This window comes from Harpia harpyja, chromosome 13 (assembly GCF_026419915.1).
Source record: "Harpia harpyja isolate bHarHar1 chromosome 13, bHarHar1 primary haplotype, whole genome shotgun sequence".
Classification (NCBI taxonomy): Eukaryota; Metazoa; Chordata; class Aves; order Accipitriformes; family Accipitridae; genus Harpia; species Harpia harpyja.
In genome coordinates this window covers 28,736,059-28,752,690 of record NC_068952.1, presented here as the reverse complement: position 1 = coordinate 28,752,690, position 16,632 = coordinate 28,736,059, and the positions used below count along the sequence as shown (strand labels likewise).

The following is a 16,632-nucleotide window of genomic DNA, read 5'->3' as shown; positions in this document are numbered from 1 at the left end:
CCATGTTGAAGCAACGAAATGGTTCGTGAAAAGCGACTGGGAGGGGAGCAGCGTATGGCCTTTCAATGAGGGTGTGCCTTGAACGACTTATTAATCAAGTCACCATCAGGCCCCTTCTTTCCCAGAGCAGCCCGTCATGCACTCCTTGGCTCTTACACACCACCACAGCCTCCTGCTGAAATGCTTCTGTCTGGCTAAATAAGTCATGTTAACATTGGTTGCTTTCAGAAATATGCCCAAAACTAAAGAGGGGGGAGGGGATGTTGGGGTTTGGGGGTTTGGGTTTTTTGTTGGGTTTTTTTGGTTTTTCAGAAAGTGCAAAGAACACATCTGCCCCAAGTTCTAGGGTGTTCATCTCATGACTGGTTTTAAAGTGAAAACCTCTGGTTCTCCCTGTCAAGGACTTTGAAATGACCCAAGCCTGAGCTGCTTTGACATGGCTCGGTACATTCACTGGCATCTTTTATTTCAGTCATGATTTCTCACAACTAAAAAATGAAACCTAGAAACTGTAAGGTACTTAGAAGTAGACAGAATATTCTGTTATCTGAACTCATGAGAGATTTGCTATTATATTGTGGACCCTTAACCCAGGGCTACGTTATTGCCAGTTTACCCAGGCTGAAAAGCCCCTGGAGGATCTCGTCGGGGCATTGCTGGCAGAGAAGTGTGTGAGCAACGAGTCTTAAAGATGACAAGAAGGGGAAAACATCAGAAGCAGAAGAGCAGAGGTTAAGGTATCTGGCTGCGATGCCCATTACTGGGAAACGCCTGAGCCGCTGCAGCGTGCTGGTGCTCCCACTTCTTCTGGGCTTCCTCCAGCCGGGACTCCCACGTCGCCTGCGTGCTCCAGATCCGCCGCTTGTTCTCAGCCAGCAAAAACCACACCTCTTGTGAACAGCAAGACAGCTTTAACCAGGGTACCTATGTGTAAAATATCAAACCCCGTGAGAGACGAGGGACCAGCAGCGAGGAAGCCACGCAGTGGGAGGCGGTTTGGCCTCTTGCAGAGCAAGCCCTTCCAACCCAAACCTCCTGGGGACCGTGTGGCACGTGGGGACAGAAACCCACCCCGCTGCTGAACAGCCGAGATGTTTGTTGCTGCTGTCAGCATCCTGAACTGGAAATGAAAGCTGCCATCTTCCTTGTCCTCTTCTAACCAGAAGGGGGGGATCAACAAAACACGGTGCCCAGAGCGTGCACAGGAGCCAGCCCCGGCGAATCCTCCTCAGCTCCATTCCCACCATACTTCTTCAGTGTTACAGATTACCAAAAATGCCTCCTGATAATGTTTTGGGAAGTCAAAATCTACTTGCTATTCATAGCTGTATTTATGCTGAAATACATACGTGTTCCATTGGCTATTGGTCGCCCTGTGCTCCCGAGCCCAGGCAGTCTGGACAACAGTTTGTTATTTTCAGCCTGCGGTTCTCTTAGAAGCTTCTCACTGGGACTTGCACTTACCACTGCTTTGTTCCTGACCCGTTTTGTCCTTTTAAATATGAAAATACATAAAAGACAAAAAAGAAGCTGTTACCCAGACAATCCCAGCAAACGACAACATTTCCAATCAAACGTGACTTTTTGTTTTGTTTTGTTTTATTCTTTTCCCTGTTCAGAAATATCCCATGTAGCTCTGGAACTTCACAAGCGAAAAAGTCTCACAGCCACTGTGACGGTCTGACAAATTCAATGTCTCAAACATTTGTTAAAGAACTTTGGTGGAGAAAACGGCCTCTGTAAAAATGCTGGAGTTTTGTGAACAGGATAATGTGGCCGGAGGAGAGGGCCCCCCGGAGGGTGGGACCGCGCTTCTCCAAAGCCGCAATTCCTTATCTTAAGTGACCAGGAGAAGGAGCACAGCATATGCGCCTGGAGGAGGAGGCCCCACGGAGGATGGGACTGTGCTTCTATCTTAAGCGGTCATGCCAGCAGAAAAAGAGAGGCAACTCTGCGATGACCCCCCCCCCGAAAGCTCTCCGACCGATTCCAGAGAACCCCGGGAACAGGACTGCGCATGTCGAGACCATCGACTAACACGCTATAAAAGAAGGGAGAACGGGTCCTCAGCGCGCGCCCTCCGGAACTGGATCTCTACGCTGGCTGGACCAACGCTGGACCCAGGACTGGTGAAACCCTTTCCTTCTCTCTTTCTTTCTTTCTCTCTTTCTCTCTCTCCCTCTTTTCCTTCTCTCTTTTTCACAGTCCCTACACCTCATCCTTTTAAACATAAACCGTTGACCAAGTCTGAGACTAGGAGTGGGTCTAGCCGCCCCTGGGCTCCTCTTTGAGAAGGAGTCCAGAAAGCAAGGGGGTCCGCTCTGAACCTCGTGACTCAATGGGAGGGCTCTCCTTCTGATACATTTCATGTTTCTTCTTCCATTTCTTTTTCTACACCTCCCCTCTTTTCTCAAACAGCGGCTTAATGACATGTTGCAAGGTTCATATTGATAAGTTCACGTGTACTTGGGCAAGGTTAGCTAGGTTGAATAAATGTTGACTGTTGTTTGAACTCCCCTGGTGTCGTTTCACCTTAATTCTGACAAAGGAAATCCACGAACCTGAGTCGCTCCAACTTTGGGACGCAACAGCCACTTTGCTCCTTCGGTGGAAACATCTGATGCCCTCTCTTGTACCGCTACCAGCAATCACAGCCTGGTTTCGTTTTGCCCCTGCCAGCCCACGAAAACCCTTCTCTTCTCCAGCTAACCCTAACTTGCAGCAATGTAGCCATAGCCGCTGTGCCTCTAGTATGTGGGGCAGTACGGGATGGGATACTTCAAAACCAGACCTCACCCACTGTAAGTGTGGGTACGGCAGGTAGGCAGGCAGGACACAACTCCAGCTGCCCCTGCACGGAGCTGGCTCAGGCATGGGGAGTTTGTTGGTCTGCGTTCATATCGGCACATGAAAGCAGTTCAGCTCTCTGCAGGACTGAACTGCTGCTGGAGACATTAAATATCCTGCTCCTGACACCTGCTAACAGCCAGGCTGCTGTGGCTACAAGGTCACTGAGTCATCATCCGCTTTGGGATAACGGACTGGGGTGTAAGTGCCTGACCTCTTTTTATGGGAGAGGGAATAAGAAGGCATTAGTGCTGGAGTCCCAGCAAAAGCCTGACTGAAAGAACTGCAAAGAGAGCGGTTTTCAGTCCTGAGGCCCAGGAAGCGCAGGAGGAGAGCAAAGGGGAGCAGAGAGGGAACCTTCTCCTCCAGAAGGAGCTGACAGACTGGGAAAGTGGCCAGGAAAGCAAGCTGCTCCTGGGCAGGAAGGAATAGCTCTGTGTGGCACTATCGCTGGGATCTGGGATTGGGAAGCAGAGACGACAAATGCCTGGCAGCAGGCATCACTTCTATGTTCTACGTTTCAACCATGGTTGGGCTGTGGGACCCCAAACTACAGCTTAGTTTTAGAGGCGCTGTGTTACTGGGAGAGAAAGGGGAGGAAAGAAGCTCAATTAAGTCACACGTATGAGGGAGACCTGGAATTCTCAGGAAATAGTGTTACCTCTGTCGTACAACTTAGTTGTAAAAACATATGCCGTTCGTTAATAAGGGTAAAGAATAAGCTCTTAATGTGCCACCCCTGCCTATGGACAGATTCACCCTTTCTTCCTTCTGAGCTGTCCTGACCGCAATGTGCACCAAGACCAGAAAGGGAAAACTTATGAAAGTGTACCTTTCAGCATATCACAAGGTTGACAAAGTTTCTTCGTAACAGATGTCTGCTGGACTCAACGGCCGCAATCTCTAAGCATCTGAAAAGTATTAACTGACATTAGATTTTGAAGGAGGGTTTTTAAAATAGTTTTAAACACTACCAAAAACCAGATAGGGATTAACGTGGAAAGATAGACCATTAAGTCCTCAAATATAAAAGGAGAACCCAGGTGTCTTAGCAATCTGGCCATAAATTAACTCTTTCTAACGCTTGTGCCAGAAGAGAAATGAGACAGAAAGAAAGAAAGAAAGATGAGAAGACAGAGGTGGCTTTTGCAAAAATTAATACTGAAGGCGCTCGAATCCTGCTAACTCTGCCTTAGTGCTAGCGCCAACGCAAAAAAAAAAAAAGGCGCAAAACCACTTTGATGGTATTTGTACAAGTAGCAATCGAAGAATCTGTCCTTCAATTTGTTCAAAACATCTTCGATGAATTATACAAGTTAGCATTTGAAGAAACCCAGGTAAGCTGTTTTGAGAGTATCAGCATTTACAGTCAACCTTTTCCCATGTGCACATTTCTGTTCATATTCTTCCATCTTTCATTTAATTGCACTTCCTTTAAAAAAACATACCTCTTCAAAGATGCTGGAGCATACAGTTAGTTCACCTGAGACAAGGAAGAACCTAGGGGAGTTTCATGTCATTTAGGAATGCAACCTCTGGTGCACAGCACAAATGATAATCTCAGAATTCAGGGAAAAAAGGACTTGTTTCATAATACTGCCTAGTTTTAGGTAATGAACACGGGTTTTATATAAAACAGGTGCTTCTGAGTTTTATAGCTACATTTACCTATATTTCGATAAATTTTTACAGATATGCAGAAAACTCTTTCAGAAGAAACAGAGGTTGTATCTCTAACGTAGACAGAGATATATATCTTGTGCCAGCCACATTTCTGTTCTGAAAACAGAAGTGCTCTCCATTTGAGTAACGCGTTTAGTAGTGGCTAGAAACTTTTGACCAGCAGAAGGGTTCTCACCTTTATGTTGCACAGGAAGCAAGCTTAACTTTTAAACTACACTCACTTTCACCAATGTCAGAGCCGCACAATTCTATTTCAATGGGCAAAGCGGGTTTATAAATTCAAGAATCAATTTACCATGATGGTCCTGCTGTTTCCCCCCTGAGGAGACTGCAGGAGTTTCGTCAGGACCAAGTCCCTGTATGGGATATGCACCACTCTCTTTCCTGTAGCAACCTCAGCCAGGGCACTAAGGGAAAATAAAGTGAAAAGTAGAAGCATGACTATGAAAAGCAAATTTGGGGGGCGGGGGGGGGGGGGGGGGGGGGGGGGGGGGAGACGCTACCAGATTAGAAACTTCTGTATATTCATGCTTAGGCACATGCTTCAGTATATTTGTGCTTATGGACATCTCAGGCTTTATTCATTTAAGTAACTTCATTAGCCAGACGGCAAGGAATCCTGAATGGAGGGAAAACTTTTTTTACCTGCAGAAATTTATTTTTTACTTCACAGGAAAGGATTTAAAAAAAAAAAAAAATAGAGGAAGAAAAATACCTGGTGACATTTCCTAACGTGGTTAGACTTAGATTTACCCGCCTGCCTTCCTTCAACCTGTCTCCTTCAGATCCTGAGGATTTTTGCCTTTCGCTTCCTGCCAAGTCCGCCAGATTTATAACTGGCTGTTTGGTGACTGCTTGATCGAGAAAAATCTGTTAAAATACGGTATCAACAGCAGGAAAAATTACCAAATCCATCGCTCAGACATTATGAAGTAAGATACAGAAAACGATACTCTGCAGAAACGCAGAGGAAATAGGTTGTGATAGTTACCGCTATTGGAACATCTGATATATGAAGAATTGCTTTTAATACGAGAACCACAAAGGTGTGCCTCAAAGCAAATGACCTACCGTCTCTCAGGATTAAGCAGCAGACAAAGCCGCTCATCCCCTGCACCCGCAGAAAGGGGGTATGGAAACACCGCTGGCTCCCAACCTCCCCCGGCTGCAAAGAAGATGTCTCCCTCCTATCCCCATCCCAGATGAGCCCAGGACTGGCCCTGCCTGCCAGGGCTGAGCAGCTTTCAGAGCTGCCTGCGCGAGCAGCCGTGGGGAGCTGAGCTCGCTTGTGCTCCAGAGATGCGTCATGCACGTCCGGGCCAGCCGGAGCCCCCTCCTCCTCAACCAGCCCCAGCCCGGGCTTGTCCTGCGTAAGCGGCTCTGCAGACCCCTCTCCAGCTCTGTCGACAGGGGACTTCAGCAAAAACTGTAGTTCTGGTGTCAGTCTCCCGAGGGGAAACGTTGGGGGAGCGATGATAGGAGCAAGGCCCATTGTCCGGAGCAGAGCCGCGAGCAGTCGCCTCCCCCGGCCCGGCTGCTCTGAGGTGGTTCAGCCGCCCGTCAGCAGCAGCACCACCACGGTCACCCAGCACCCCTCCGCCTGGCCGGGGGCACACACAGCGAGGACAGCAGGATTCGGGCCACGGTGACCCTCTGGGGTCACGTCTTTGCCACCGCCACGCTGCGGCCTTCCCTTACACGGGGCCGGGGAGGTGCCGCAGACTGCCCCGCGCTTGTGCCGCGCCCTGTGAGCTTGCTCGCTGTAGGGCTGCTTGTTATAGCGAGCCCAGGAGTTCTGCAGAGCGCTAACGGGCAAGCAGCAGCTGCCAGAGAGAAACAGTGACCGTAGGTTATTTCTGGACACCAGTGAGAGATTTTCAAAGACCGCCTGTAATATTTGGCACATAGAGGATCTTAAATACGGAGCCAACCTGCAAGCAGGCAGTGGTTTAGGACACCTCTGCCTTCGGCGATCCCCGCTCCGAGAGCAGCAGTGGCGGACAGCGTGCAAGCGCCAAAAAGGTGGGCTGGCAAGGCTGGCCCTGCAGCCCGGGGTGAGGCAACCCAACATGCTCTCATCTGCTCGCTGTCGTGGAGGTGCCAACAAACGATGGTGGGTCTAGGTAAAACAGAGCCACCCTGGATTTTGTGTCTGCATGAACTTCCACGAGTTCGTTTTACGGCGCATCTAAGAGGACTGAACTCATTCAGAGTGCTAAACAGCTATACTGAACGGTGGAAACAGTGCCTGCACACTACACCTGTTCGAACTGGATGGTGACGACCACGTGAGACCGACTGCTGGTGGCATTCATGGTAGTCGTAGCTGCTGTTCTCATCTTATTCCCGTGTTCCATTAACCTCTCCACCTGTGCGTAAATACCACAGGGCACCAGCTTCAAACCGTCCACTTAAAAACCTTGCTGCTGCTCTTCTCTAATCTTGAGCCCAACAGGCTTCCTGGTTTTAGAGAGCCAAAATGTGTTACCAGCACAAGAAAAAAAATTGTTACGCTTAGTAAGGATAGAACAAAAATTAAGATCGACTACGGCGGAGCACGGGGTAGTTGTTCGGGCTTTACCATGTTGAGAAATTCATTGCCGGAGAGTTCCTCTTGCCAGGTAAATTTAATCTACACTGAGAGCTCACATCTGTAGACTTAATACGTTTGCAACACTCAGGATAAAGGCATCATTTGCCTCTGCTTCTGTCATCGTCATTAGATAAGGAGTTTAAACAAGCTTATTCCATGAGCCGCTAAAATGAATGAAGTCTGTCTTCCCCTGTGCTCATTTTTTTCCTATTTTTTTCCTGCCCATTGCATCGAACCTGTCTGAAATTGGCCACATGGCTCCAAACCAATGAGGAGGAAGGTACAGGGGAAAGTAGTTCACAGGCAAGTGGCAAACTGCATAAACCTTAGAAGGAAAGCTAAACATTCAATGCTCTGACACATACACCATCTTCAAAATCCCCTCCCAGCTTAAGAGAAACAGATTACCCATTTCCAATTAGCAATGAGTCCTGTGTCTGCCAACGTAAGAGACTAACAAGAGGAGGAGCATCGGGGAAAGAGAGTAGATAAAAATGCTAACTTTCTTCTTAAGCCCTTTCTTCTTCACCAAGGAGCAAAATACAGAAAGGAGAAAGAAGAAAAGTACTGCAAGGGATGAAACACCTTGGCCAGTGGTACGGCAGAGCAGCCGGGCAGCAAAAAGCAGCAAAAAGGTGCTGCTAGGTCCAGGTAGCACCCACACACTTCAGCCCACGTGCCCAGAAAGGTCATGTTAACATAGCAGAACGGATGACTTTCTAATTGCAATAAGCAAAAAAAGAAAGAAATGTACACAGAAAACTAAGGTTTGTGAATACTGAAACAAAGCGAGTTCATCACCTGTTGGTTAGAAGTTCCCAGCATCCTGAAAGCAATCTGTAAAGACAAGAAGTAACTAGAAGGTAAAACGTATTTGGGAAAAAAAACCACAAACTTCAGAGAGTGTCATCCTGCTGTAAAAATAACACAGGCTACACAGATCAAAACTTCCCTTCATCCCAAACCATTACATAAGCTTAATTCATGCAGTTATTTATCAGATCCATACTGTTTCATCCCAACTCTCTTTCTTCTCCAGCATTTCTTCAACCTACTCTTACGTGCATAATCCTTATTGCCGTCTAGGTAGACTCCATCATAAGGTACATCTCAATAAAGCATTTTACTTAGAAATTAAGTTATGAAGCATCTAGACAGCTATGCAGAAAATTCAAGAAGTGCAAATGTTAATTTTTGATAGCTGGGCACGGTGGTTCAACCAGTACTTATTTTTGAGGCTGTTTTAAGAAAGAAAAAGCCAATGGTTCTGATTTCTGGATGAACAGCTGCAGCCATACGTATTACCTGCATAAGGGTATGTGTGACGTGAGAGCATCTGCTACATCACGGTGATCAGATCGCATGAGGATCCCCGTGCCAGCACCTGGTGGGACCATGGGTCATGCTCAAGCGTCAGCAACCGAAGTCAGGTCACGGGTGACAGAGGCCCCTGTGTCTGCGGTGTCAGCAAGTGGGGCGGTGAGGGTCTCAGTGCCAGCAGCTGGACGGGGGGCCACAGTCATGGGGCACAGGCGTCCGAGGTGCCAGCAAGGGGAGGGAGCAGGTGATTGTATTTTTCCCCTAGCCATAGGTGCACGTGTAAATTGCTAGCAGACTTTGGGGTGGGCTAGGCAGCGAGTGGGAGGAAAACCCCTCTCTGGAGAGACTCGGTGCCTCAGCCAGAGGTGAGCGAGGGAGCCCAGGGTGGGGGCACAGACGGCAGCTGGGCTTGAGGCTGTGCTGATCTTCTGGGGCTCTGGAAACGTGGGCGTGCGTGCGTGGGAACCTGCAGGGTGACAGCATGCCTCTGGTGTCACCCGTGAGCTTCAACGGCAACGAGCCGGGGAGGAGGCTTTCGGCGAGCCGCCATAGTGCTAGATGGCGGCTGGTAAAGGCACGGCCCATTCTCTGGCAGCCTGCGTAGCCGGCCGTGGTGTTGTCATGCGTGCGCGTGGTGCACGCTCAGCCTCGCTACTGGCCGAACCTGCAAACGGGAAAGCAGCAGCCACGTCCACGGGTCTGGCTCAGAGACACCCCCGGGCCTGGGGTGCACCAGGCCAGGCTCCTGCGGCCCGGAAGGAGGAAGCCCCGGGTGAGCAGATTTGTACCATCCCTTTCACCACTTGGCAGGCACTGGCATCAAACGTTAAGCTTCGCAGTAAGAAATCCACTAACTTCAAAAAGAAATCTGTTCTCTAATAGCAAGACTATAGTTAAGAATTAAAAGTAAAAAGAAAGATCCAGGACACAATTTTTTTCCTCTGTCCAAGAACTGGCTATAATAGGAGTAAATCCACATCAAACAGGGGTTTGCATTTCCACGTTGCTATGGCGAGCGAGATGGGAAGGAATGAGTTTTCACTGTCGTGTTTATCACAGGAGCACACAGTGGACGGCGTCAAAGGAAAACAGAAACATGTTCGCAAATGGCATCCCTGCATCGTTTCTGCTGGCACAGAGCTGGGGAGGCTGGTTAGGGAAAACAAAGTGCTCTTTCTTAAGAGAGGTAACCCAGGAGTAAATCACAAGCAGCCTTCAGCAATCAGGGTGGTACTTTTGCAGACAGAAGGCACTACGTCACAGGAGCAAAGCTTTCTGCTTACAGCAGTGCTAGAATCCACTGGACTACAAGCGCAGAAGGCTGCTGGTGGAGTGGGAGCATCCAGCAGCTACAAAAGCTGTGCCGCAAAGCTAAAAACATCGCTCGTACTGTGTAGCAGAGGTGTGGCAATACAAAGCTTCTGTACCCTATCAAGGCATACAGAAGAAAGCATTCGTTTTCTTTACTGAGGTGCTGGGAAGACCGTCTCATGAATACCCCGTGCAAGAGTGAAGTTAGGAAGCATAGCGGAGATTAAAGATCAGCTCACTTTACGGCGGGTAAAGGAAGATCGGTGTTTCAACAGTTGTTAAAAAAAGGTTTACTACAAACTGACCTTTGGGGTTCTCATGTTAGGGATCAATTAATTACACCTGTGACAAATCATCATTTTAGGGTTTATCTGTAAATCTAGCTGTACTACATCAACTTATTTTCAACCCTATTTCATAGGATCCACTGCAGCTTGTGCTGTAAGTCGCTCCATATACTCCTGGTTTCTATTTTTTGCTAATTTGACATTAACTGAGTCTTTTAAAGTACAACCTGGCAAGATCTGGGAAATAAATGACACTTGGTGCTAATCCCACCTGGTACTGCTTGTTCTTTTCCTGATTCTGGGTGGCTTTGAAGAGCTACCTCTCCGGACACACAACGGGCACAAGGCCGCTCTTTGCACCACAGCCGATCATCGAATAGCTCTTCCCTGAGCCCATCTGACCATACGCCAGCAGGGCAGCGTTATAACCTTGCCAGGCGTTCTCCAGCACTCCTCAACCACGATCACAAAAGACCCCTCTCTCTAAAAAAACCATCAAGTCCGTCCTCTTCATAGACGAGCAAGCAAATGCGTACACAAGCACTGCTGTCCGGTGGTGTTAAGGATGCACGACTAACCAAATCCAACAGGTGTTAAAACTCAGATTTATTCTTCAGCAAAAGTTAGTTAGAAGTCCAGTAACATTTTAGAAAACCACAGGCTTAATGATGTAAAGAGAATTAATACTACACGTCCGACTTAAGCATCCCCAAGATTTAAAGCGATGGCTCAAAACGCGCATACCACTCACCCAAAAGCTGAGGGCTCTCTCCCTCGAGGAGTCACCTCGGGCGGTGCCCCGACCCGAGGGGGAGTCTCCGACTGCAGACCCGCTGCTCCGAGGAGGACTGCCGTGTCCTCCGGCAGGACCCCGTTTATACCCCTGCTGAATCTGACCTGTGGTCATTTAATTCTATTGCCTAGGAGGGTCACCTTGGTGTACCTGGCACATCTCGATTGGCCAGTTCAAATTTCAACCTGTGGCCTCCAGGGTTTCCTTCCCCTTCTCCCTTCCTGGAGAAGCTTCATTTCTGGGTGGTGGGAGGGGGGGGGGGGGGGGGGTATGTACTGCCACAGGTGGGAGTGCCCCCACTAATAGTTTAAATGAGGAATCAAGATTCACAAACTTGAACATAATACTGAGTTTCAGGATGACAGAAATGTAGACAAAATCTAGATAATGTTTCAAACCAGTAAACTGATAAATGCCAGTCATTTGCATTACACTTACCTGAATGTTAATAATGGGAGATAAACAAACTGACCAGCCTACCACCGTGTATTAGCAAAAACTGCTTTTTGTTGGTTCTTTCAGTAAAACCTCACCTGGCCTGCGTTACCTCTTGGATCCTGCCGAGGTGAGCATACCATTCTCGCCCTCTAGGAAGCCACTCATTGTGGCCAAAAGGCCAGATCAAAAGTACAGGTTTTCCTGTGCCCTGGAGATTCCTAGGGGCATATATGCTTGTGCTGTTGGTGCTCAGAGAAATCACACACCTACCTCCTCACCTTTCTCTCTCTGTGTATTGAAGTTGCAGTCGTAGTATCAAAATACAAGCAAACAGTCATTCACTAAGAATTCACGGTTTAGTCTGGATTTAAACCAAGTTCAACAGCAACGCACGCCACACCAATGACTGCTGTGGGATAAGCCTGCTCTTGGACCTTGCCAGGTCAGAGTCACAGCCAAGGAGTGAGTGACCTGAATGAACAGCCACATCAGTGACCGTAACTTGCGTTTTTCCCTCTACCTCACAGATTGGTCATCCGCACAGCACAGTGCATTGGAAAATACATTTTATTTTAGGAACAGCTTTAATTCAAAAGGAACCGCAATACATTTATCCCCAGGCATATCAAAGAGACTCATTATCTTGACTACTTTGGTGAAAAAAGCATTCCTGGAATGGAAACCTGGAAGTTTTGCATAGAAGACAAAAGTACAAACAGAATAGGAAACAAATGCTGTCTTATTACTTGAAATCCTATTATGTCTTCGTATTTTCAGATTGGCCTAGACTAATAGGTTACAAGCATTGCCTAACAACTCACAAGAAACTATGGACTGGTTTCTGCCTGCAGCTTGTTTTTTTCCCCACCAGAAATCAACACCTAAGCTATTTCTGATTAGTTACATGGGAACTGATGGAATTCCAGCAAATACATTTATTGCACTGACAACCCTGAGAGTAGTCTTCCATGAGAGGAAGTTCTGATGGGGGATTAAATTAGTTATCTGCGGCTTTGTTTACACACTGGGCATATTCTTCTGATACGATCCATTACAGATCTTAATATTCCAGCATGTCCTGATGGGTTTCTCTCTTCAAGCAGCAAAGGACTGCCACCAGGTCCTTGGGGGAAGGCCTCCTCCCCTGCGCTCTCCTCCAATACTAATCGTCTCTTTCTGCCCCAACGCCCTGTTCTTACTGTAGTCCTGGGTGTGCTTGATTCCTCGTTTGGCTGGGCAGCTCTTTGCTCAGGAGCATCCGTTTTTTCTAGTTTAGCATGTGGGACTCTTCTTATTCTTCTCTTAGGAGTACCAAGGATTTCCACTTTCCCACCTGCACGCACGTCTTCCTGAGCAGAGAGAGATTCTGTGTCTGCCAGGAGATTTTGTGCCCGCTTCCTGGCCCTTCTTCTCGGAGTGACGGGAAGTTTGAATTCTGTTTGAGGAAGCAATGATTTAGACAGATCAAGGTCAGAATTTTCTGAAACTTCTGATGAACTCATCTTTCTTCTTCTGCCTCTTTTAGTTGGCACCGGTAAAAGGAGTTGGGCACTAGGCTGCACCTCTTGATCCTTGACAATATTTTCCATAAATTGTAAATTAACGCTTTTCAGTTTTCTTGCACTTCTGCTGGGACTGACTGACGTTTTTATCTTATGACCAGTGTCAATCTGGCCAGTTTCTTGACCTCCTGCTGAACTTTTCCCTCCTCTAGTCCTTTGGGAAGTAGCAGAAGCGATAATGCTACCTTCAGCAAGAGAAGTTTCCTCATCAGCCTCTTCCAAGAGTTCAGCTGCAGCTTCCTTCGCTCTCCTTAATCCTCTTCTTGGAGTAGCAGCTATGGACTGTGTACGGAGGGACAATGTTCGTCCCTCAGAAAGACTGCTTTCTACTTTTTCTGCAGTGCTTGGTTTAGGCTTCCTGCCTCTCCTAGGAGTAACAGGCATCACAAGCATTTGCTCCTCTTGAGCATTTTCTTCTGTTTGAAGACTAGAAGTCTCGGGTGCTTCTTTTGTTCGCCTGGTACTTCTCCTAGGAGACAGTGCAAACAGACCTGGTTTGCCTGTCTTCGGTAGCTGCTGAGTGCCTGCCGATGGAGTACTTAGACTTCTACTCAGTTGTCCCCTTGCACGTGTTCTAGGAGCGATGCCGTACTCTACTTGACGTACGCTGGTTTCGTCTTCCTCTCCTTCTGGCACGGTTCTTAAGGGAGCTTTTGCCTTCTGGAACCCAGTTACCTTTTTACCTATGGTTTCATGAATAGATTGTTCTACAACTTCAGATGTAAATTCTTTACTTCTTGTGTCTTTGATGACGTCCAGTAAGTTCTCAGCAATAGCTACCTTAATGGGTTCAGGCACATACGGGAGCGACTCTGCAATATTTTGAGATTCCTGATCACTAGTTACAGTGGACACCGAGTTGGTAACATGTTCTTGGTTTTCAGTATTTCCTAAGCTGCTGACAGGTTTTTCCTCTGTTGTTGTGCCAGCTGCTTTAGAAGCATCTACTAATGTAGGGTCTCCCATCTCTGCTTCACCTTCTTCTCCTTCCAAGACTAAAGTAAAATTACTCTGAGATAGAAAAAGCTCTCCATCTCCCTCAGCTGCATCACATTCACCATCTCTTTGATCAGGCAAATGACATGCAAACCGTTGCTCTGTAGTATCATAGCTGTACTGAAGATTGCCTGAGGGATGTAGTTCACTATATGGTGATGTTTCAGGTGCTTCTTCTGAGGTTTGTGCCTTAACCGCACCATCTTCAATAACCTAAAGATAAAAAAATGTCTCTTAATGCATTATCAGTTACCAAACAGACTAACTTCAGGCTGAGCTAGATGAAGCTGAGGACAGTGAAATGCTGCTTTTCCTTTCAGATCACCACCAAATGTAAAGTTAGAAACATACAATGTACTCTCTACTACAGGCAAAAGTTTATGCGTTTAAGGGACAGAGAACAGAGTATTCCGTGTGTGCAATCCCATGCTCCATTTCTGATACTTCTGTTCATGACTAACGATTTGCCACCACCCATGAACAAAGTGAGCAGTTTTACAATACAAGCTGTATACCCAGCTGGCAGTAATCATCACATTGCAGTACTTTCCGGACTGACTACAAAGCCACACAGAGTGACCGACTCTGCATCTAACGGGGTAAAGTACAACGATGTCCCCCAAGCTTAAAGTTTCGGTCATCATAGCTGTCACCGCAACACTTAGTCAAACTGGTCAGGTATCACATCCCACAACTCAACACCGCACTGTAAGGAATCACTTGGATTGCAGGAGTCGACACATAGATTCTAAATACCTCCATCTCTGCCTTTGTAGCCCCCTGTACTGAGCAATTATTCTCTCCTGCTAGAGCCACATGAGACACTCAAGCTTTTATGTTGAGAACAAAAGTAGTCTCTGTTATGTATTTCAAGTGACTCAGATGGCCAAGATAATTTAATCAACGCGTGAAGACCTTTGCCCAACCCTCTAACTTATAGTGCTAGCCAAAGAGGGCAGAAGGAAGAAGCCACTCAGCGCGAGTCTCCATAGAATCTGCTTATTTTCTTGCCTCCTGCCTTGTCAAAAGTTGCTAAAGCATCATCTTTTATCGTATCCTTAAACAGCTGTTTAACCCTAAACAAGACCTGAACGACATGCAGGAGACCTCGCATAGGACCCTGCTGGTTTCAACATCCCAAGGTTATGCAAATTTTCAAAGTCCTCAAACACTATTGTAATTAGCCTGGCAGAGAAGGGGAAGATGCGGGAAGATCTCTCCTCCCTAGGCTGGCTCCCCAAGGAGAAAAGGTAAAAGGTGTAATCAGTAACAGTCTCCAGGCGATGGCACCCGGAGTACGGAGATGCCCCCCATAGGCAGGCTCGCCGAGGGAAAAAGCTAAAAGCTGTAATTACTAGTAGTTTCCGATGGGTGGCTCCCGAAGTACGAAGGTGACGGCAATACCGAGTACAAATACCAGACTAGTTTCACGACCACCAGCAATTCTACCCTGTCATAAGCCGGCGTTACAAAGTACAACGATAGGGTCACTCCAGCCCGGTTCCCACCGGCCATTAACAGCACGGCAGGGAGCACAGACTGCAAGCGAGGTATTAGCACAAATTTGAGAACGAGTGCGTGTAGTTGCGCAACATGCATATAGCAACATGCCACGCTTCAAAGCGAAATTCGAGAAATACTAGTCTGCATAAACTTTCCTTTTATGCTTACAAATCTACGACCAAGAAAGCAGTAAGTAGTTTGTCCTAAATTCAGTGAAGGTAGACAAGCCAAAAAGACATGTTTACGTATAACTCAGTAAGAACCAGTCATAACGAAAGCAGGAAAACCTTCGCTGTACTGCTACAGGAAGGACTGCAGCAGCTTTGTGACCGTCTCACATACCGGCTCCCTTCTTCCCATCACAGATTTTCCATTTACTCCCATAAGTAAGTGATTTATGTATTCCCAAGTCTATAATCATCTTCTCTAGAGCATTGTCCTAAACCCCAAAGCCGAGACGAGCTACGTAAGCGACTGCCTGTTCAACTTCATCTGAAATCTGGGACACCGAAAAGCATCTTCTGTTACTTAAGACCAATCTATTTGTGCTACGCCTACCTTTCAGTTTGTATTTCACTCTAACTATTACTAACTCCTGTGAGTATAACCCTACAGGAAATCGACAGCATACTCTATATGGTACTTAGAGGACATCCACAATGAACCCAAATCACTCATCGGCCCCAGCAGAAGTGAGAACAATGGGGAAAACCTGCGACAACTGAGGAATCTCTGGCTCTGATTTTCAGCCCTTGTGAACAACCTTTTAAAATTCATATTTTACAAAGTTTAGATGTTAAACCCCCCACATTTTCACACACACAAAAAGAGTTTTAGGTAGCTGGAAATATCTTGACACTGAAATTAACTCATTACTGGGAATTCTCTTTATGTTAATAAGGAACAAATAGCAAAGGATCTAAGCACCTAAATCATTCTGAAAATGAGTCCGGTTCCCACATCATTTTGTCATTTGGTAAACGGCCTCCAGTATTGAAAAGCTGCACTCCCCAACTTTTCTTATTGTCTTTAACATTAAAACTATTTCTTTTCTTAAGTCAAATAAGAAACATTTACAGTCTAGCAAACCAAATGAAGGCATGGTGATTTTTAACAAATATTTAGGCGGGTTTTGGCACTCCTGCAGCTCTCAAATGCCCAAGTCTTGACAGGTTCTATTCTGTGTTATAGGTACAGCAAATGCATAGGAGAAAAACCTATCTGCCCTTACCCAACGAGGTTTTAACTTGTGTTACCCAGCTAAAGAAACTGAGACGGTTTTGCGTGCCTTCTAATTGT

At 46.9% G+C, this 16,632-nt stretch overlaps 1 protein-coding gene and 1 long non-coding RNA gene across 2 annotated transcripts in view; both read right to left on the bottom strand.

Moving 5' to 3' along the window:
• Positions 1-683: 683 nt before the first annotated feature.
• On the bottom strand, positions 684-4,976 carry LOC128150347 (uncharacterized). Its single transcript, XR_008238032.1, has 4 exons — positions 4,826-4,976; positions 3,680-3,750; positions 1,072-1,492; positions 684-924 (listed from the first exon to the last, which is right to left on the bottom strand). It is a non-coding gene; the product is annotated as an uncharacterized LOC128150347 (long non-coding RNA).
• A 6,908-nt stretch (positions 4,977-11,884) lies between these two features.
• Positions 11,885-16,632, bottom strand: part of LOC128150342 (protein ELYS-like) — a 39,303-nt gene continuing 34,555 nt past the window's right edge. The window contains exon 33 of the mRNA XM_052806459.1: positions 11,885-14,043. Within this exon, the coding sequence (XP_052662419.1) occupies positions 12,274-14,043 (1,770 nt within the window). The 3' untranslated portion in view covers positions 11,885-12,273. The remainder of the gene's footprint in view (positions 14,044-16,632) is intronic.